At 38.4% G+C, this 20,534-nt stretch overlaps 3 protein-coding genes across 6 annotated transcripts; 1 reads left to right on the top strand and 2 right to left on the bottom strand.

Moving 5' to 3' along the window:
• Positions 1-2,519: 2,519 nt before the first annotated feature.
• Positions 2,520-7,900, top strand: emp1a (epithelial membrane protein 1a). Its single transcript, XM_077605653.1, has 6 exons — positions 2,520-2,724; positions 4,253-4,336; positions 4,717-4,816; positions 5,069-5,209; positions 6,548-6,701; positions 7,756-7,900. The coding sequence occupies exons 2-6, from the start codon at positions 4,262-4,264 to the stop codon at positions 7,787-7,789; spliced, it is 504 nt and encodes a 167-aa protein (XP_077461779.1). The 5' UTR covers positions 2,520-2,724; positions 4,253-4,261; the 3' UTR covers positions 7,790-7,900.
• Positions 7,901-8,429: 529 nt separating this feature from the next.
• On the bottom strand, positions 8,430-13,171 carry f8a (coagulation factor VIII associated). The gene is made up of 12 exons (XM_077605652.1): positions 13,031-13,171; positions 12,567-12,613; positions 12,392-12,464; positions 11,868-12,027; positions 11,698-11,766; positions 11,508-11,628; positions 11,006-11,098; positions 10,626-10,690; positions 9,793-9,874; positions 9,619-9,665; positions 9,245-9,300; positions 8,430-9,129 (listed from the first exon to the last, which is right to left on the bottom strand). The coding sequence occupies exons 1-12, from the start codon at positions 13,093-13,095 to the stop codon at positions 9,048-9,050; spliced, it is 960 nt and encodes a 319-aa protein (XP_077461778.1). The 5' UTR covers positions 13,096-13,171; the 3' UTR covers positions 8,430-9,047.
• Positions 13,172-14,022: 851 nt separating this feature from the next.
• Positions 14,023-20,534, bottom strand: nfam1 (NFAT activating protein with ITAM motif 1). Of its 4 annotated transcripts, none has more exons than XM_077604345.1 (6): positions 20,401-20,534; positions 15,760-15,893; positions 15,012-15,127; positions 14,775-14,897; positions 14,577-14,690; positions 14,023-14,502 (listed from the first exon to the last, which is right to left on the bottom strand). In XM_077604345.1, exons 2-6 carry the CDS (start codon positions 15,842-15,844, stop codon positions 14,443-14,445), a joined length of 498 nt encoding a protein of 165 aa, XP_077460471.1. In that variant the 5' UTR covers positions 15,845-15,893; positions 20,401-20,534; the 3' UTR covers positions 14,023-14,442. The 4 variants fall into 4 exon arrangements, with proteins under 4 accessions (XP_077460471.1, XP_077460470.1, XP_077460468.1 ...); XM_077604344.1 differs by having other exon boundaries at positions 15,760-16,029; positions 20,401-20,530; XM_077604342.1 differs by lacking the exon at positions 20,401-20,534 and adding an exon at positions 16,246-17,010 and having other exon boundaries at positions 15,760-16,029.

Raw genomic sequence — 20,534 nt, 5'->3', positions numbered from 1 at the left:
AATGGCAGTGAATGAGTTAGGGCCGGGAAGCCTTTACCACTTGGTTTAATGCTAACACGCCTATTGCTGAGATAGTGACACTCTAGGAAATAAAAAGCGAAGAAAGTTAAAATGCTGAAACACTCCCAATGTGATGTCACTCTTAAATGAATTGTAAAACGAACTTGCCAATGTATTCACATTGTGGCTCAAGAAGATGCAAATATGCCAGAGAATGTATATTGAGAGCAGATGGATGGTAATGACAGTAGAGTGCAGACATTTTCTGATACAGCAAAAAAGCTTCAGTGCATACAACTATATATGGAATGTAACCACGGAATAGCTGAGCATTCACGCACTGGATGTGAACCCTGCATCAGCATATGGTGTGAGAATAATTCAACTTCAGTGCGTGCTGCAAATAAATTTGAAGTGATAATACAAACCTGATCACTCCAGTAATTCCTCACCTTTATTTCAAAACGTAGTACTACTTTGTATCCTCATCAGAGTGAGCAGAAGCCTATCCCGGCTGACTTTGGCAAGCTACACCATGTGTTCGTGGCCAATTAATCACAGAGCACATTTGGCTTATGAGTAGCCCTATGGTGTTCAGGGAGTCAAAATTAAACTGAAAATATGCAATGCTTTCATTTTGAAAGCAGTAATTGTGACTCCCGTTGTACTGTAGATTAGAGGCAACAATCGAACAATAAAATGATGACCAAACAAGCACAGAGGTGGGCCATATGGCCTAAAAATGTCCAATCTTATTTTTATTTTTTTAACAAAATATTTATTTATGATTTTTCTCCCCTTTTTTTCATCCCCGTCCCCCCGCGTTTTAAATGAAAACATTAGAACAAAAGGTAGAAAGCTAGTAAAAATTGTTTGCCAGCCAATCGACAAACAAGCATTCACGTTCACAGGCGTGTTCAACCACTTAATATTGTGGACATGTAACTTTCCACATTTGTGGATGCATTTATGGGGTTAAAAATAACCACAAATAGTCACTTGCTCCATAAAAATTAGTTAAAACAAATGAATGTTGCACAAAACTAACAATCTGCAAGTAAGGGAATATAATAATAGATAAAAACAGAATCAAATTTTATTACATCTCAGTGAAAGTATGTTGCTGCAGTGATGTCTGATGGTAATTCAGTGAGTGCATTGCCTGGCAGGCACCCTCGATAATCAATATAAATCTTTTTAATTGAAGAAGTAGCAGACTGCAGACTGGTCAGATGGCTGCTCCAAAATGCATGCACTTAGTGTACATGCCAATAGTACATTCATACTTCATGAATCAATAGGAGACTCAATACTCAAATCTCCTTTGGCTGCCTCTGGTTTGTTCAATTTAAAACGTTTATCCTGCAGAAACAATAGAAATTGTCAAATTTGTTATTATCATACAGCATTTATCAACTAAACAGACAATGTTTTGTTCATTCATTCATTTTCCGAACCGCCAATTCTCACAAGGGTTGCGGAGGGTGCTAGAGCCTATCCCAGCTAACTATGAGTACCAGGCGGGGGAGACCCTGAATCGGGGGCCAGCTAATCACAGGGCACAAGCAGATTGACAATCATTCTCGCTCAAACTCATACCTAGGGGCAATTTAGAGTGTTCAACCATCGTACCCTGTATGTTCTACAATTTAGAGTGGCAATGTTTTGTAATATTTTATAATACCTAATGGTCATACATTCATAGCATGTGTAAAATCATCTAACCATTGTTAAAAGTATTAAAAGAAAATAAACACAAAAAAGACTTGAATATGTTGAACAAGAAATAAATGACAAAGGCGTAATAAAAATGCCTTGAGCCTGATTTAACGTGAAATGTCATAGTCATGTAAATGGAATTTATCAGGGTAAAAAGTGATGACTTTTGAAACAGATTTCCCAATATTATTGTTGAAATTCTGTATTCATAAAGTACTTTCAGGCTTTGCACCTCCTGCACTTATATTATAGCAGGATTTGCGCTTGGTTTCACAACTGTAGTATTATTTCTCATACCCCAAGGGCACATATTTTGCAAAGTATCTGGGGATTCCTACTATACTTGGTAATGTTACCAGCATTGTACTGCTTAACTCACTGGCGCCAGATGTCTTCTCCATTAGAATCCATTGCCGTCAATGGCGGGCGTTGCAGGGCAATGACTAAATGTAGTCTCTTTTTGGCCATTTGGTCAGATTCGAGGTATAAAACATTACTTTGCAGTTTTCGAGTTGACTACTATTTATTTACTAGAATGGATTGTTCTTACGGAACACACGTATAACTTGGAAATAAGCACATTTTCACTATTGTCATTGCCCTACAGAGAAAACAGGTTGTGATGCAGATGCTTTTTAAAATACATTACTTTTATCATGCATTCATTTACAGTTTCTGAGTTGACTACTATTAGTTTACTGGAATGGATGCTTTAAAAAAATCAAAAATATTTTAAGGGGCTGTATAGACAGCAGAAAAAGGGTGGAGGAATAGAGTTTGAATTGGTTTGGACTTTGTGGATCCCATGTAGAGTAGCTTTGGGTAAGTGTGGATATTTCATTGAAGAAGGGAAAAAAATGTGAAACTTTCTGGGTGGGGCTTGTACAAGGGGAAGAGAGGGAAAACAGGCCGATGTGTGTGCGTCCAAGTCAGAGCTGGGTGGGTCCTCTACTGCCTTTCACATTTTCCAAATAACTCCCAGGCTGTGCGTTCCGCTACTTTCAGGTAATCATTTCTAATATTCCATTCCATTCTTAACCCTAAATATTCCTTGCTGAAACGTGCACTTTTTGTGTGGTTTGGGTGTGTTTCTAGCGCAAAACAGCGAGATCCAAAGCGTGGTCCAAACTTTCAAAGTTGTTTGGTAATGTTTGGAAAAGTTTGGAGCTCATGTTGGAAAGCATCCGAAGTCGAACGCTAATTAGCTAAATGATTCTAATAGTGTGGTTTATGGTTGGATTTCGTTACGGTTCCATAGCGTCGTGCTCGCGCTCTTTTCAAACATTTTGACCGCGTTGTACAGTAGAGGGCCTGCGTGTGTAATTTGGAAATGTCGCGCCGCCATCGCAACAAATGCGCCTTTCTCGTCGACGGAAATAGCTCCAAAGGGCCCCAATACGAGTAGTTTTGACTAGCACTACAAATATTTCTTGTTGGTTTAACCAACCATGTGGAACGATAAATGTGTGAACTTTTTATTTCGGCGCAATGTGTGTGTGTGTGTGCGTGCGTGTGTGTCTTGGGGGGGTGGGGGCACATCTGTCTTGTGGGGCTTTGAGGGCGTTTTTTGGGGGGCCCCTCTGTCTGTCAGCTCCCACTCGCAGTGTTTTATCTGGGACAGCTGTGAGGGGCTTTCTCCAAGGGGGAGTCTGAATTTTAAAAAAAAAACTGCAGCTCTGCATCCTCCTCACGCACGCACGCACACGCACGCACACGCACGCACACACGCACCCCAAGCCATAATCGTACTACTTACGAAATTAATTGGCTCCAGAACTTTTTCCGTAACTTGAAAATTTTGAAAGTAGAGGTGTACTATATAAGTAAATTCTCTTATTCGCTAACCCCCTAACCCTTTAAAATTGGTCAGTGTCCCAATTTTGTGTGAAAGATGTGAGGGAACCCAAAAGAGAGAAAATTAAAAAGGAAATGATTTATTAATGCCTTTAATAAATAGAGCATATGAACATGTGCCCTGCACCGCTGAAATAGTTCACTCCGCGGCCGTTATTATGGGAGACGTAATACCTGTGTTTGTCCGCCAGATGGCGACAAGAGCCCGTTCTACCAGGGCCAAAAGCTGTCCGCTTTGTGTGCGTGTGAGAAAATATGTACCGTGTTGAATTTGTATGGTTTTTAATCGCTTAATTAAGGGAATTGCAATCGTTAATAGGGGGAGCATTTAGTCAAGGTGGACAGGTATCTTGAAACACTGTTAGTGGTTGTTGTGAGACAGCCAATTGAATTAAACCGAAATGCTTTTATTGTCATTATATGAGATAGAATGAGAGCGATGAAATGAGAGCCCAGTAGAGGGTAGCGATGTTCTAAAGTGAGAATCAATGTATCCGCGACAATATTTTCAAAATAAAATAACGGGTAAGGAAATGCATTTACTTTTTGGGGGATTTTGTAACTTGGATCTTTTTCGTATCTCAAGTCACTCATTTGCATATAAAACATTTCATAACCTGAAAATTTTGTCCCTAGAGGCATTTGTAAGTAGAAGCATGACTGTATTTCTTTTTTGCAGACGGTCACAATGTTGATGTTGGCTGGAATCGTTATTGTGCATCTCACCGCCATTATCCTGCTTCTTGTTGCTACAATTGATAATGTAAGTAGTTTGGGGTTTAATTGGTTTATTCACAAAAATGATTTACATTCCAGTGTTGTATTTGACTTCAATGAAAAAAAGGTCAACCATTCCATTCAGGCACTCTCAAGCCAAAAAATGAGGTATGACTGACAGGATGAATGTAAATGTTAATATGTATGCCTTGAGAGAGCTGCAACTATAACATCAATACACTATTTTTTAATTAAGTGGCTGCCATTGACAGTGCGAGAAATCTCCCAGTCAAAATGGATTGGATATTTAGCAGCCACTGAGTTAAATGAGTGCTCTATAAAGGGTAAAAGACTAACAACAGTGTGAGAGTCCAGACCTAACCCATTGTAAACCCATGTAATGAAATGGAAATTGTATCTCTGTAGGCCTGGTGGACCACTGATGCATTGTCAACTGACTTGTGGGGAAGATGGGAGCTCATCAACTCGGCCTGGCATTACACCAACCTAAAAGACTACCCAGAAGGTAAAGCCTATTTGAGATTTTGTGACCTAATAAAATAGATGGTGCTTTGTGTCCTATCCCATTGCAAGAAATAAAATGAGGTAACAGGTGTTGAGTCCATTATTAGTCCGCATATAGGAAGCGGGCAGATGCCAAGTTTACGTAACAGCAAGGACCACTGGTAGAATATCATTGATTTGTGAAGGATGTTGTATACTAGAAAACACATTTCAATTTTACGTACTTTTGTTATTTCCTCACCTGTGGCCGCAGAATACCTCCAGGCAGTACAGGCGACTTCAGTGCTGGCATGCATCTTCTCCATTCTGGCCTTGTTCGTCTTTGTGGCCCAGCTCTTCACTCTTCCCAAAGGCCAACGCTTCACCTTCACCGGCGTTTTACAGTTGCTTGCCTGTGAGTATGACCAAGCCCTTTTCTCCTGTAACTTCAGGGAATCTTATAATGGCATCACCCCACGATTTACATTATGTACAGTACATTTACTGAAGAAAAAGTGGAGGGTCATGGGGTGGGATCGATTTAGACCCATTGCTGCAATTCTCTTGGAAAGGCCCCAGAGGCAAGTTCAATCACAGCTAATTTATTTGTTCTGCATGACACCAGAAGGACAAAAGGTTGTCTATTCTCTATCCAGAATGTGCTGGATTAAACCTTGTAAAACTAATGGAATGCATGCACAAAAATCACCCTTATCTTGCAGGACAGAAGTATCATTATATTTATGTATTTTATTTAAAAGGCATTAAAATATGTTTTAACTACTACTAAGTAATGAGGAAATGGCTGAAGTGTTTTTCCAAAGTGAGAGTACCTCCTATAAATTCCTCTCTAAATTGAGGTTTTTTTAGTTCAGCCAGACCAGTGACTCAAATCTCATCGATGGTTATTTGTAAGTTAAATAAGTTAGTTAGTAGTCCTTAATATAAAAGAAAAGTTCCTTTTTTGTTGTTGCGTGAAATGCAGTATAGTAATTTAGAGGAAAAAGAGATTTAAAGCCTTTCTCAAACTACACGTGTCTTAAGGGCGTTTTGTTTAACTCCACTCAAAAAGTGAGTCATGCGCATCATCTTGATGGGTCATTATTTTCTCTAAATATTTGTAACATGTTAAAAAGATTTATGGTCAGATTTTTATTAGATCATCAGTGGGTGGCAGAAAAATCGAGATCATTGTTCATCAGATTCTTTCATCTTAGTTGATATTACTTAACGATTTTTATGTCCCGATTCCTACTAAAATACCATATTTCCTCTAATTGTGGCCTCTGGTTCATGGACCAGTGAATCATCGGGCGTGTCGTTGACAGAAGCAGGGACACTTCAAAATATAACACTTGGTGTCATTACTTTAATTTGCTTTACTATGAGCACAACATGGCAGCTCTAAACAGGGTTCTTGCAGATCCTTGAAAAGTCTTATAAATAATGAATTCAGTGATTTTTGATAATGCCTTAAATGGCAATAAAATGCAACTTTCAAATGTCTTGAAAATGTTAACATTTTATTTGAATTTAAAATGGAAAAAAGGTTTTTGTGTAGTATTTATCATTTTTAAGAATAATTTACAGATTTATTGTGGTAGCACGGCAAAATCATGTTAGCGCATAAGCACGCAATCTAGGTCTATTTTTCAAAGGCAAAAAAAAATTTCAGTACATAACGTACCAAACGGTGTGCGGTGTTTCCTGTTATTACTTCAGATTGTCTTGAGTGATTTCTTTCTGTCTGCAGGTTTGTGTATAATGATAGCTGCTTCGATTTACACTGCCGAGTTCCACACCAGTGAAAGTGGAGCATATGGACACTCCTACATCCTAGCCTGGATCTCATTTGTCCTCACACTGCTCTTAGCCATCACCTATCTTGTCTTGCGGAAAAAGAGCGAGTAAGTAGAAAAAAGCAGTGTAGGCCATGATCCGGGATCTTGTACCTAATTGGGATTTTAAAGAAGTATCCTCCAAATTTGCGACAAATATTTGATGTTCGGACTCAAGTACATGAATATTGCTGGTCACTTGAAGGCATTTTAAATGATTCCTAGTCATTTATGCAAGTATAATTATTTTATAGGGTAGATTTCCCTTCCCTCAACAAATTTGAACATATGGGACTATGTGGGAGCAAAGTACTTTGAATTTGTAAACCAAGCTAATTCATATTAAATTAACAAATTAGAGGGGCAAAAAAAATCCAATTATTGATGTAAAATATTTCATTTGACATCTGGTGGCAAGTCACACCACTAGTTTGAGGTTAGTTAGGATAGCGTAAAATTTGGGAGAACTGGGAACGAAGTATTTCATTAGTGTATTATAGTTTACACAGAAGGAGAATTTGAGAAGATCTTACGTGTAGTGTGTTGCCTTTAAATGATGTAGCCACTACAAAAGGTAGCCAAACTGGGGAGATATTGCTTTACATTTTTTATTGAAAACAGTGAGATAAGTTACACAAGCCATCAAGTTGAGATTATTTTTAAAGCAGGGTGGGGGCACTGACAAGCTCAATTGCTGACCCCTAACCACCTGAAGCGGAAGCTTTTAGCGACACCCGAAAGACACAAGCATAGTGTAAAATTGCAGCAGGTTAGCAACTCTACCCTGTTGCAGTACTTGAACAATTAAAAGCAAGCCTCAATTGAAAAAAACAAGTCATTTTAAGTCATGTATTTTTTTATTTTATGATTTAAGTATAATGTATCCTTGTTTTATCCATGTACATTGTAACCATTATATTTTTGTAACATTTTTTAATGTTCTTTTTCAAAAACTTTTGTGTTTTGTTTGCAAGTAGGCTGCTATCTTTAAAAAGGTGTCCATAAAGTCTCTTTACCATTTCAAAAATGTATTAAAAATGCAATTGATCAGATTTTTTATTCAGATTTGTTCTATTGTTGTCAGTGTTTAAGTTTTTAATCACACTGCATTTGTGTGTTTCAGGGATTCTGTTTTTGAAAGAGGTGATGTTGCATGAACCCCTACAAAATGGCTACCCCTCAAGAGAAGGTGCAATGTGTCTCATGGTTTATTGAAACAAAATCGGATAGGCAGACTCTACGAAACTACAGAACTAAGTATGGAAAAGATCCACCAATTCGTGCATAGCAGAAGAAATTTCGTAAAGAAAGAAAAATCGTGTAAAGATTATGTTCTCAGTCACCTACTTCTTCCTTTATTTAACACTAAATAAAGGAAGAAGTAGGTGACCGAGACCATCATCGTGTAAATAAAGGGAGAAGTAGGTGACCGAGAACATCATCTTTACACGATCGATGTTCTTGGTCGCCCACACCTTCCTTTAACTAACACTGTCCCAGTCTCCATAAATTTCTTGTGCCATGCAGTGGATTCCTTCCATACTTAGTTCTGTAGTTTCGCTGAGTCTACCTTTCTGATTTTGTTTCAATAAACCATGATACACATTGCGCTTTCTCTTGAGTGGTAGCCATTTTGTAGGGGATTCAACATCACCTCTTTCACAAACAGAATCCCTGAAAGACACAAAAGCAGTGTGGTTAAAAAAATAAAAATAAACATTGAATACAATAGAAAAAAGCTGAATAAAATATCTAATCAATTGCACTTATAATAAATGGTATTATAAAAATGAAGTGGTAAAAAGACTGGACACCCTGTACATCAATATGTACATGTGAACCAGATATGGAGGACGACAGTATTTCATTTGACTATTTCTAGATTATGCATTGGGTTGTAATTACATTGGAGTGAAGCCATATAATCAATTAAACTAGTAACACACAGCTTTGTGATTTTTTTCCCTTAAACTAATACTAACTAACATTATCAGAGGGCAAATATTAGAAGTTAGTTACCAGCCCGTAACTGGTATGTTTGCCTTACAGCTCTGATGTTGGGTTTCAAAACTGCTCTGGCTTTGCACATTCTCCCCAGGAGCATGAATTGTGTACTTTATAAACAGTTGACTGGTGACCAGCCCCAGTGTAGACAGCAGCCAAAATCAAAGTCAGCCAAGATAGGCTTCAAACCCCATGCATCGGAGCACAAGTGTTTTGGTAAAAGGGGACTCAAGTAAAGTGCGAACTTAGACTATCAACATAACTCACCTTTTTTAAAAAGAAGGTTTTACATTTTGTTTTCTTTCAGTAAAAGTGTTTCTTGAGATCCTAGAACAGACCCAGTCACAGGCAGGAATGTTTCCATGATGTTAACTGTCGTTCCCAGAGGAAGCGGATGAGAACAGCGCTGTACTAAATGCCTTGGCCAGACGGTGTAATGCGCTCCTGAACCACTAGATGAAGGAGGTGATTCTGTTCAGAAGTCAGCAGTGGCCTAAAAGTGGGGAAAATACAAATTTAGGAAAGTAAATAAGATAAACAAATCTGTAACTTTAAACATGGGAAGTAAAAATGTCTCTTAATGGAGATTAACATTTTATAATAGTTACCATAGTTCCGTCTGAAGAGACTTCAGAGACTCAGTGTCTTTCTCCTGGCACGCCATCTGCAAAACACATTGGTTTTTATATGCTGCACAAATAAAATCAGATGGCCTTGAAAATAATATGTGACAGTGCTTGTTTAAAAAGTTGATTTCATTCTAGTTTCCTCTGATTATATTTTATCAAAAAGAGTACATTTTTGGTCCTTTGAGAACACGTGTACGACGCCACAGATTAAAAAGAGGAAAACTAGGATCGAATTGAAAAGCCGGGCCAATCCCAGCACAATCCCAGCACATTTATCGCTGCCTTGCCAAGGCCCCGAGGAGAAGACCAGGAAATCCTGTCAAGTGCACAAGTATGCGGCTGATGAAACTCACCACCACCGACTGCAGGAGCAGGAAAACATTCTCAGGCAGGAAGGTCACTAAAAAAAATACATAAGCACTGAATCATTGGACTTAAAATAAATGTCTCAAGCAACTGCTTCTTAATAACACAAAAAAAGGGACCTGATCCTAATAGTTTTGTTAAGAAATCAAAATCTTAGTCACCTTGGCTGTGTGGGTCAAAAGACTCCCATGCGTATCTCTCCAGTGTTTGTGCATGTTCTGGTAGCAGTTTCTGGGGCGGAGGCTGCACAGAAAAGCAGTCAAGATTCAATCCAATGAAAAGTTTATGCTTGATAAAAAAAAAGATATAAAAGGGGCGTAACACTAAATTTGCTATCTGCTAGAGTATTGATTCTCATTGCGTGGGTGTTTCCTGCCTTTCACATTATAAACCGTTAACTACCCTTTCACCACTTTACATTTTGATAGCTATTTCCCACTGACAATTTGGCATTTGTTTATGCAGCCCAGTGGTGCAATGTTTCTATAAAATTGCATCTGGAATATTTCATTTTCACTTTCAATATAATACTCAGATAAACCTAAAATACATTCTTGTAGAAAACACAATTCCAATGGAGGGGGGAATGTTAACAAAAGAAATATATTCCAGCTACTGGATGCTTTAAGATGTTTTTGCAACAGCATCATTTGCTGTAGTTATGTAGAGGCATAATAAAATGGATGATAAAGTATTATGGCGGTCGAGTGGTTAGCACGTTGGCCTCCGCCTGGTTTCCGTCGTAATCTGAGGCTCCCGCAACCCTTGTGAGGATAAGCGGTTCAAAAAATGAATGAAAAATGATATTTATGTTTCCAGGTCATAGCTGTGGTATTTGAGCTTGGTGCATTTAGGACACATACACCAAGGGCCAAAAAAAAGTATAAAATAATCAAATTGCATTTTTATGAAGCAAATATTTCAACAGCATTGTTAATAAAAAAAAACCCATACCATTCATTTTTTAAATAATGTATGAAACCATAGTTGGTACCTCAAGTAGCATCAGCAGTAGTACTCTGGAGATCTCGCATTTTGCCACAATATCCAGAAAAGCACCTTTACATAAAAAAAACTTTAGAGATATGTAATACCACAAGCCTATTATGTCATTTGGCTTCCCAAAAGAGGCACATGCAGTATCCTCTAATTTCTCAAAGAGGAGGCTAACTTTTTTCACAAATTTGAACCACTGGCAACCCTTAATGTGAGTCTACAACATGTGTGGAATATCTACCATGTTCCAGTAGGGGAATTCTTGTGCATACATACTATAATGGTACATTTGAGGTATGCTTTCTTGATTTTTTTTAAATTACCTACTTTTAATGACGATTTGAGTGGCCAAAGCCAGTATATGCAAAAGAGCCTCACCAGCAGGAGTGTTAGTGCCTGGTAGTTGCAGTCCTCTTTCCTGGCATGTGAGCTGCATCTCTGTAAACACGGACAATGCGCCATCATAGTCACCTGAAAAAAATAAATGAAGCACACACAAGAGGAGCTAAAACATAAAATATCTGGACACACACCTCTTAAATAATAAATCAATTCATCACATGTTGCAAAGTCCGCCATTTTGTATAACACATACTACACTTAGGGTTGCAGGGGAGTTTAGTCCTTCCCTTTCTGACTTAGGGCAAGAGGCAACCTTCACAAAATTAATCTCCAAGCATATTTGCCCAAACAACCACTTCATTGGAAATGTTAGGTTAAACATGTATTTAAATGTGGGAATTAGGTGCAGCATCTGCAGAAGACACATGCAAACTCAACAAAAGATGGCTGAAGAAGCGATACGACACCAGAACCTTAGAACGGTGGTGTGGAAGAAACATACCCTGACTGGCCATACAGAGAGAGACATCAAACTCACGTGTGAGAATTTTACATGAAGCCATTTCTCCCAGTGACAAAAGAGCTTCCATTGGCATCTGTGTCTGCAGCTCTGCAGCTCTCTGGTAATGAACAATGGCCTCTCCTGGTCGGTTCATCTCCTATAGATGACAAAGAGTCAAACCAAATGCATCACCTGTTTACTGTCCCAAATAAATGGAACTGCTTACCTTGAGTGCATTGCCGAGTTCTAGACACAAACTGGCTGCCATCACAGGCTGGTTCATCTCAACATATACCTGTAAAAAGATCAGCCTTCAAGCGACAGCCACAATGTCACACAATTATTAAAATACTAATATGTAGAGTGATTTTCAAACAAAGGGATGTCATAGTAAACCTTTATGGCAAAACTGTAGCAGTTGAGTGCAGCCTGAAGGTGCTCGTCAAAGCCTGGTGCCTGAAGAGAGCGATTCTCTTGCTCGGAGGAAAGAAATAGGCGAGCGGCATCAGTTAGCGCCAGGGCTTCTCCGGGAGCGTTAAACAGAGTCTGCTCACACCTGAAGAGACGGATAGCATGATAAACTACAAAAGTTGAAGGCTGCCTTGGATGAGAAATCTGGAATAAAAGGTCGAGCTTCCAACAGCTTGATTCCACAACAGACTTGAGCAATATTGCATGCGGTTCAATCAGTCTGTACCATGTGAAAGTGTCTCAAAATATGGGTCATTTTTTTAGACACTTTCTCATCCTACAGAATGATTGAACTTTATGCAGGGAACAAGTCAAAGTCAAGAAAATCATGCATCACACTGGATGATTAAATAGTAATCTGCTTCAGTTTGTTTAGCAGGTAGCAGTTCATGCCTAATGATGCCAGACAAATACCTTGCCAACAATTGTTTGGGGGTGAATTCTCTTACCGAGCCATAGCCAGGTTGCAGAAGGCTGCATACTGCAGACAGTCCTGTTGTTTAAGCTCTTTGGCAAGATGGCCTGAAGCAAAAGACGAAAAATGAAAACAAAACATTGATGCATTTGAGTGGAACAAGAAGGGGAAGTTAGGGAAGCTAAATCTGGGCATCGAATGGAACTTACGGAACTGTTCACTGGCTTCTGCAACATTTGGCTTCCGAAGAAAACGTCTGCAACGAGGACAAACCATGTTGTGTAGTTCCACGACAAGCAACATTGGACATTGTGTGTCATAATTACAATGATATGTATCTAACAAAATTGACAAAATTACGTTTTCGTCAAGCAGGCAGCTAAAATAAATAAGCTTCCCATAGCCATCAGAGAATGACTTATTTTTGACGATGACAAATAGCAGGCTAATAAGTTAATTTAGAAAAGCTTCCACAAAACATATTTTTGCAAGATACATATTAGCGACCAGAGATCGACTCATTAATGTTAGATGAAAGCCTACATTTAATCCTCAACCGATCGCGATAGAAGCTAGCAACCTCGAGCTAAAATGTAGATGACTGGCATAATTACGTTTTGATTCTTCATATTTAAGGTTATTTTCCCTATTATCTCTATTCTCCAACACTTACTTTTTAAGTTTATTCGACACAGCGCGGTATCTTGCCAAGAAATCACCTTCGGCAGCCATGCTCATCGATAGTAAATAACCCGGAAGAGCAGCCGCTGCAAAAAAGGCTGTGATTGGCTACAGGGCTGCAAATCTTTAAATCTTATTGGCTGAAAGAAAAGGCCCAAATAGCGGACCACTATATTTATTTATTTATTTATTGGTTGTGTCGATATTAATCAGGCTAGTTGTAGATCAAGATCCGTGGAAAATTATGCTTAAACGTTATTTCATTCATTCATTTTTTCTTTCACTTATTTTCCATATCACTTAACATCACAAGGGTCGCAGGGGGTGCTGGAGCCAATCCTAGCGCACTATGGGCACGAGGCAGGGGATATGTAAATATATATTCCAACTGTAGTTTTATATCTATTCCACTAGATGACGCCATAGGCAACCCTAGTTTGCCTATGATGGAGGCTCTGCAGTAGACCACAATTTATATGGACGTTGGCTATCATCTCATCTCATCTTCTAGGGGGGGGGGGGGGGGGGGGGGGGGGGGGGCTCGGAGAAAATCACGGCTGTCTCCGGGCCAGAGGCGGGGCACACCCTGAATCGGTGGCCAGCCGATTGCAGGGCACAAGATGGACAACCATGCACACTCACACCAATACCTAGGGGCAATTTTAGAGTGTCCTATCAGCCTACCATGCATGTTTTTGGAATGTGGGAGGAAACCCACACAGGCCCAGGGAGAACATGCAAACTCCTCGCAGATGGACGTGGCCTGGATTTGAACTGAGGACCCCAGAGCTGTGAGGCCGACGCGCTCGTTGGCTATCAAATTATTTAATAAAAAATTCATTGTTAACCTACTAAAAACAATATGCTTCAAAACTAGGCCTTTTGAGGAAATTGAGTTGTGCTCAAACAAAAATTCAAAGTAAGTCTATCTACAAAGCTTGAACCATTGTTGTCCTCAGACACCAAATGCTTTTTGGGGGTCCTTAAAAAGGTGATAATAACACATTTGATTAAAAAAATATTCCTCTGTTTTGACATTTTTGCAGGCACCAAATTTTGATTGTAATAGTTTTTATTTTACAAATGTATTATTTAGACAAAATCCCAACTTCAAAGAATTGCAGTTTGTATTAAATTCATATTAGACGGTGATATGTAGGCATTATATAAAATTAAATCACATGTAGTTGTGTGTGTATACATACATAGCTTTAATGTTATATATTCCTATATAAATATATATATATATATATAAATATATAAATATAAATATATATAAATATATATAAATAAATAAATATATATATATATATATATATATATATATATATAAAATGTTATATATATAATAAATTCATTATTTGTGGTTAACAATATCAGCAGCCAGTGTTGACTCATAGTGATTCAAAAATTCTCGTAGACAGACTCAAATAGCCCTTCGTCTTGTGATTGTGTTTGCTTTGCCTGAGGAGGGAAAATAAGTTTAGTTTGTCTTAGATTTCTGAGTATTTGATAAAGCAGTTCGATTATGAACTGACCGGGGTGTGACCCGTTTTTGGCATGAGAGCAGGCTTTTTCTGGTTGGACACTGTGTTGTTGACAGATGAGCGGTCCAGTACATCATATATAGACCGAGGTCGTGACTCAAGACTCTGAAACATTGTGTCTTATCACTTGTAGAGAAAAGGAACAACAATAATTGCACGAGTGTGCCATTATCACACATTGGTACTTACAGCATAGAGGGATGTAGAAGAAGTTACGATCACACCCGTTCTGTCCTCCTCAGGCTTGTCTGCTTGTTGTTTATTCTTCTTTCGATCATTGCTCGGATTGCCACGCTCATGTTTTTTTCCTGCCTGAAATATGCACACATCCATAATATACTAATATACGGTAACACTTTTTATTCTGTCTTTTTAATGTGGTCTCAGTTCTATTGCTACATGCTCTTGCAGATGAGACCTTCTTACCCAAGTTCCTCTGAAGACATACAGAGAGCTGACTACACTAAAAATCAGCAACACACCAATGAAGAAGCCCATCACTATGGCGAATGTGTCCTTGGTAAAATCCTTGTAGTATTCATCTAGTAGAATACAACTTTTATGACATATGACAAAGAAACATATTTTATGACATCTGTAACTGTTCAAAAGTTTGGCCTCACACAGACAATTTTGTGTTTTCCATGAAAAGGGACACTTTTTTAATCAAGTTGTGGAATGAATTGAAAATATAGTCAACACTTTGAAAATGTTAGAAATCATTTTGGTTGTTTTTACAATAATAATTGTCATAAACCCCTGAAATTGGATTCGCTCCGTGAGCACTTTTTACGTGATATACGTACAAACTTCTATTAAAAATAGAAATAATTGTCTGGGTGACCCCAACCATTTGAACTGTAATGTATTTAATTCAGATTTACATTAATCAATTATATTTTAATACTAATACTACTAGTGTCAACTCAACATAAGCTTTAAGCAGGCAACGGATGTTGCTTCCAACAATACATTTTCCAGAAATATCCATTGTAATAACTTTGGGAGTACTCTGATTGACACCAGAGCATTCCATACAGGTGGAAAAAAGTTTTTTTTCCTTTTGTTTGCCAACGAGGACACATTGGAGTTTTCAGGCAAACGCTAGCGAATTTATCCAGTTAAGAGTTTAATGTCATAACCGTTTCACAAATTCGCCTTCACCTGCACCCACCTCGTAGTCTCAGAAAAAAATAAGCTTTGGCCTCTTTATACTGGCAACGATATTCTCCTGATCTCCTGAGATCCCCCAGTTCCATTATGGCCTTGTTGCTGAACGCAGCCTCTCCAGTTGCAGGAAAAGCGCGTCTAAAAAATTGCTGGTTGTTAGGGTCGAAGCATATCAAGACATCATTATTTTCCTTTGCAGGTATGTGCAGCTCATAAGGAATGTGGATAACTTCCCCTCTGATTGCCACAAACACGGTCTCCGAAAAAAATAATCCTATGGACAACAAAACAAAATTAAAAAGCAGAAATACTACTAAAACTATTACTACTACTACTAACAATAATAATAATAACACTAATGATAATAAACAATACGAAAATAATAGTTCTTTGCGGTGAACAACTGACTGTCAGTGATCAGGTCCTAATAAAAAAAACATCTATAATATGTTAGACAGAAGCCTACTATGTATTTCTATGGACAACTTACTTGGAGCTTCCATGCCTGAGCATAAAGGAAGGAGCATTTTGAATATCCAAAACAGTAGAAGAAAAAGATGCCAACATTTTTGCGATGCCATGTTTGTAAAAGATGTTTAAACCTCTCTATTCCTCATATTTCCTGGTGGCTGTCATTTGGTCCGTGTTCGTAAACTAACAACTTGAACTTCCCGTTTCTGATAAATTCACTTCCTCAAAACATTTGTTGCGCGACGGGAAGTCATTGGGAACGGGAAATGGAACCTTCGTGACGTCGACCATTTAAAAGCATTTCATGGTCGGTGCAGGAAAAGAACGCAACCTTTTTGGGAACTCCGTTATTGAGTACTAAAGTGTATTCTTCCATGTACAAATTTCCTTTTCCTGCCAAGTGGGACAACAATTGATATGGAAATTTCCGAGATAGCCACTCTTAAAATAACTATGACTCTAAATCACAGGCCTAGGGGATAGACCTAGCCCACATTATCATATCCTGTCGGTCTGTTTCATGTTTCATGTTTCTTCCTAAAATCTGTAAAGTACAATTCCCCTCTGAAGTTAGATTAATGGATGTTACAGAAATAGAATCTTAAAGATTTTACCGGATACTCATACCAAAATTTTGTGCCCAGTGTATTTGAAAATAGGAAACGGCGAGTCCACTAACTATCAGACATGTTTGGCATCACCTTATTCAGATAATGTAACCAAAATGGTCACCACATAAACCACCTCCACACAAATATATCATACCTGTCAACCTCTGCCGATAACTGCCCTTATAAATGATTATGATTCCCCTTACAAACCCCCCAAAAAAACTTACAAACACCGTACGACTCGTACGGTGTTTGTAAGGTTTTTTGGGGGGTTTGTAAGGGGAATCATAATCATTTATAAGGGCAGTTATCAGCAGAGGTTGACAGGTATGATATATACTTGGAAAAACTATGGATCATACGCAAAATATTTGGGTAATTTAGCCTGTCTCTTACACATTAAAGAAACACACCCAAAAGCTACGAACAAAAAAAGAAAAGAATGAAGCACTATGTACTTGAGGAATTCCACAATGTGTGACAAACGGCCTGTCGCTAATGCTGAACAGCTGTGTTCCATGGTGAGATTCAGTCACCACAATCAATTTTCATTCTCTAAGACGTTAAAATGCATTCCTGCCTTTTTGTTGTTTTCTTTCCTTCTCTGACACTTTACTCCAATTTAGAGGCAGGCTTTCCACTTGACGCTTTACACAAAAAATGTTGTGTATGTGTATGTACGTGTGTGTGGGGCTAGGGGTGTGTGCCTTTATGTGTGTTGGTGGCCAACTGTGATCTCATCTCAGCCTGCACACCAGGAAACTACACACAAACATTGAAATAACATCTGGATGCCAGTTATAGCAAAATTAGCAGCAGCTAGGAAATATCTAAAGGATGAAAACATTGAAAAGAGAAACAGCACAAACTAAATTGACATTAGAAATGAGTTAATCTAATCTTTTCTTCTTTACATCCTTCACATCAACAGACACAGTGTTATGACTTCACCTCAGCTGCAGAGGGTACTAATAAAAACTGGGACAAAATTAACAAAAATATAAACTTAACACGCACACGAGCAAACAGGAAAACATAACTCACGACAGGAAACAATACTCTCACAAGGTCATACAAAACACGGGGTTTAAATACACAGACAGGGATTGATGACACAAGGGAAGGCGAGCCAAAAGGGACACAGCAGGCGAAATGCATACAATCACACGGACAGGACACACAAAGAAAACACACCCATCCACCTAAAGCCCAAACAGAACGTTACAGACCGTAATGACTTGATCAAAAATCAAAGAAAAGAAGGAATCATTTCAAGAAGAGGCTTATTGATGTAAACCTATGAAATTGCAAGAATAACTTATCTTATTAACAGCAGCAGAAAGAGTTCTCTCAACTGCAAATGTGCATGATAATATTTTTACAAACACCGTTTATTCTCCAAGAAATAATTTCGTAAGGTAGGATTTTATTGGATGGATTGTGAGACATGTTTTTGCTAAATGTGAAACGTGCACCAGATGACCATTTACCAAATATTCACTCTATTTTTCCCCACCTTCATGTCTGTACAAATCTGTTATAATACCCAAACAATGAGTCAGCAGCTTACTATGATCCAGTGTGATTAACACTCGGTACTCACCCTGCTCAGTACTTCAGTGATTTTCTTTTTTACATAATGTTAGACTGTATGCTTCTACTTTTCATACAAGGTTAGTAGTCAAAGCACAAAGGCTAATGGCTGTCCGTCTTCATTTATGCCGTGATTGATTTGGTTTTTTTTTTCTAGGTTGAGGGTCTGCTGATCATGAATCTTCACTGGTTTTTGATGGTGCGTTTGGTGGTTGTCATGGTAACAGCAGATGTTACTAATAGTGGAAAAAGAATTGGATTGTGGACATTGGAACTACAGAGGAGGTAGATCACTAAAACAAGTTCATTTTGGTGCTTTTACTAACATGTACCAGAAATAAAAATGTATATCAGTGAACGCTTGTGTTAGCCAATAGCGTTAATTTGGCATCAGTGCGCAGTTTTACCAATGTTTTGAATGCTATATGCTGTATCCCAAACAGTACTAAATAAACCTTTGAAACCCGATTGAGGAAATTCCTCAACAGTCAAAACAAAACAAAACAACTTAACTTTTTGCAGAATTAACTTATCGCAAAGGTCCAAAGCTTTTTTTGTGCTGGTTTGCTCAACTACCTTTCCAGGATACGTACATATATATAACCACAGAAACACTTCTTACAAGGCATAATGCGGAAAAATCTCCAAAATCCTATTCGTCTACAAGCCATCCATCTTTAGATTAAACCATGACACCAGTTGTTAATCATCAATCCGCTGTTTACAACTTTGATAGCGAACAAAGTGACAATAAAGAACAAACTTATCCCCTTTTTTCCTGCAGGGTGCGTCCTCTATCAGAGACAATCAGCGACCTGATCAGAGAAGTTTCAATGCTGCATCAGCGTATCACAGAGCTCTCTCATTGCTTAGCAACCATGGGACCGTTCTTCCGTCACCATGGCTACCATGAGGTTGGGTTTAGGGATAACCTGTTTTTGGAGAGCCTGACAGGTGAGGAGGCGAACCTGGAAACCGTATGGGTGAGGACTGGCTCAAAGAGGGGGAGTGGGTGAGGGGGTGCCGGGTGAAGTTTAAGAATCGAGTGCTAATGTCTGGAGGTTTAAAAAAAAAAATATATATATATATATATATATATATATATATATATATATATATATATATATCATTATTATTACTGGAAATATTTATTGATGTTGGACATTCTGCAAAAGTTATTCTTTCCAAGCTTCATACATTCATCTTTTAACTTTATACAATCTGTGGTTTATTGTACTATTGATTCTTAAATTCACATTATTAATCTTGAGAATTACCTAATTTTATGGTGAACAATCTGTTTAAGGAGGGAAAACATCACAATGCAATTTGACTTCAGTTGGGAGAAAAATACGCCAGGGAATAAAATGTTTTACGAAGCCTGGAATATGCTGTATATTGTTGTTATAACAACCCCCCTAGTCCCTTCCATGTCAAACTATGTTGCAGTAAACAAATGTGTAGTCCAGATTGCAGCCTTTGCTATACCACATTTTTCCACACTGTGTCAGTGTAACTTGGACAGCAACAATCAAGTATTTTAAGCAGCCCAGATTTCACTATATTAGTGATTTTTGAGACTAAAACACTTCATATTACATTGACCCTGAGTTGAAGTATTAGCCCAATGTTGGCTCTATTTCTACAAATATTTCTAAAAAGGCCACAGTGACTTTTTTCCTGTATTGTATAATGCTTATGTTTTGAAGTACATAAAGTTACATAAAACCTTTGCTTCAGCAACAATTCTATCCCATCCAATCCATCAATGTTATTTAACAGTACTACAAGCCATTAAAAGTGGGAATGTCGCAATTTAATGACCATTTTCCCTGCCAATGGAAGCAATTTACATCCAATCCATTTAACCTGGGAGCGACTCTCCCACTCCAAATGGACTGGACTTGTTTCACCATCACATGCAACCAGTGAGGTGAAACCCGCAGAGTTTCTCATGTATTAACCCTTACGTGATTCATGCGCCATCCTAACTCCTTCGTCCTCGTCTTTTCACTGGCACAAGTGGGCGTTGAGATCAGGCTGTGCTTTCCAATTTGCTGTTGCTGTTGTCAGTGCTTTGTTGCATACGATCCAGTTAAGATGC

Source organism: Stigmatopora argus, chromosome 7 (genome assembly GCF_051989625.1).
Source record: "Stigmatopora argus isolate UIUO_Sarg chromosome 7, RoL_Sarg_1.0, whole genome shotgun sequence".
NCBI lineage: Eukaryota > Metazoa > Chordata > Actinopteri > Syngnathiformes > Syngnathidae > Stigmatopora > Stigmatopora argus.
The sequence above is the reverse complement of the archived record's forward strand: the minus strand, read 5'-3'. Positions and strand labels throughout refer to the sequence as shown.

Bases quoted from the DNA above. Each gene is read 5' to 3' on its own strand.
- f8a (XM_077605652.1), bottom strand. From the start codon at position 13,095: ATGAGCATGGCTGCCGAAGGTGATTTCTTGGCAAGATACCGCGCTGTG. The intron at 9,875-10,625 runs GTACCAACTATG...TTTTCTGTGCAG, and splicing joins TACTGCTGATGCTACTTGAG to CCTCCGCCCCAGAAACTGCT. The intron at 9,666-9,792 runs GTGACTAAGATT...TATTTTTTTTAG, and splicing joins TTTTGACCCACACAGCCAAG to TGACCTTCCTGCCTGAGAAT.
- emp1a (XM_077605653.1), top strand. From the start codon at position 4,262: ATGTTGATGTTGGCTGGAATCGTTATTGTGCATCTCACCGCCATTATC. The intron at 4,337-4,716 runs GTAAGTAGTTTG...GTATCTCTGTAG, and splicing joins TTGTTGCTACAATTGATAAT to GCCTGGTGGACCACTGATGC. The intron at 4,817-5,068 runs GTAAAGCCTATT...CTGTGGCCGCAG, and splicing joins CCTAAAAGACTACCCAGAAG to AATACCTCCAGGCAGTACAG.
- nfam1 (XM_077604342.1), bottom strand. From the start codon at position 16,336: ATGGCATCGCAAAAATGTTGGCATCTTTTTCTTCTACTGTTTTGGATA. The intron at 14,898-15,011 runs GTAAGAAGGTCT...TGCATATTTCAG, and splicing joins ATGTCTTCAGAGGAACTTGG to GCAGGAAAAAAACATGAGCG. The intron at 14,503-14,576 runs GTCAGTTCATAA...TTCCCTCCTCAG, and splicing joins CAAAAACGGGTCACACCCCG to GCAAAGCAAACACAATCACA.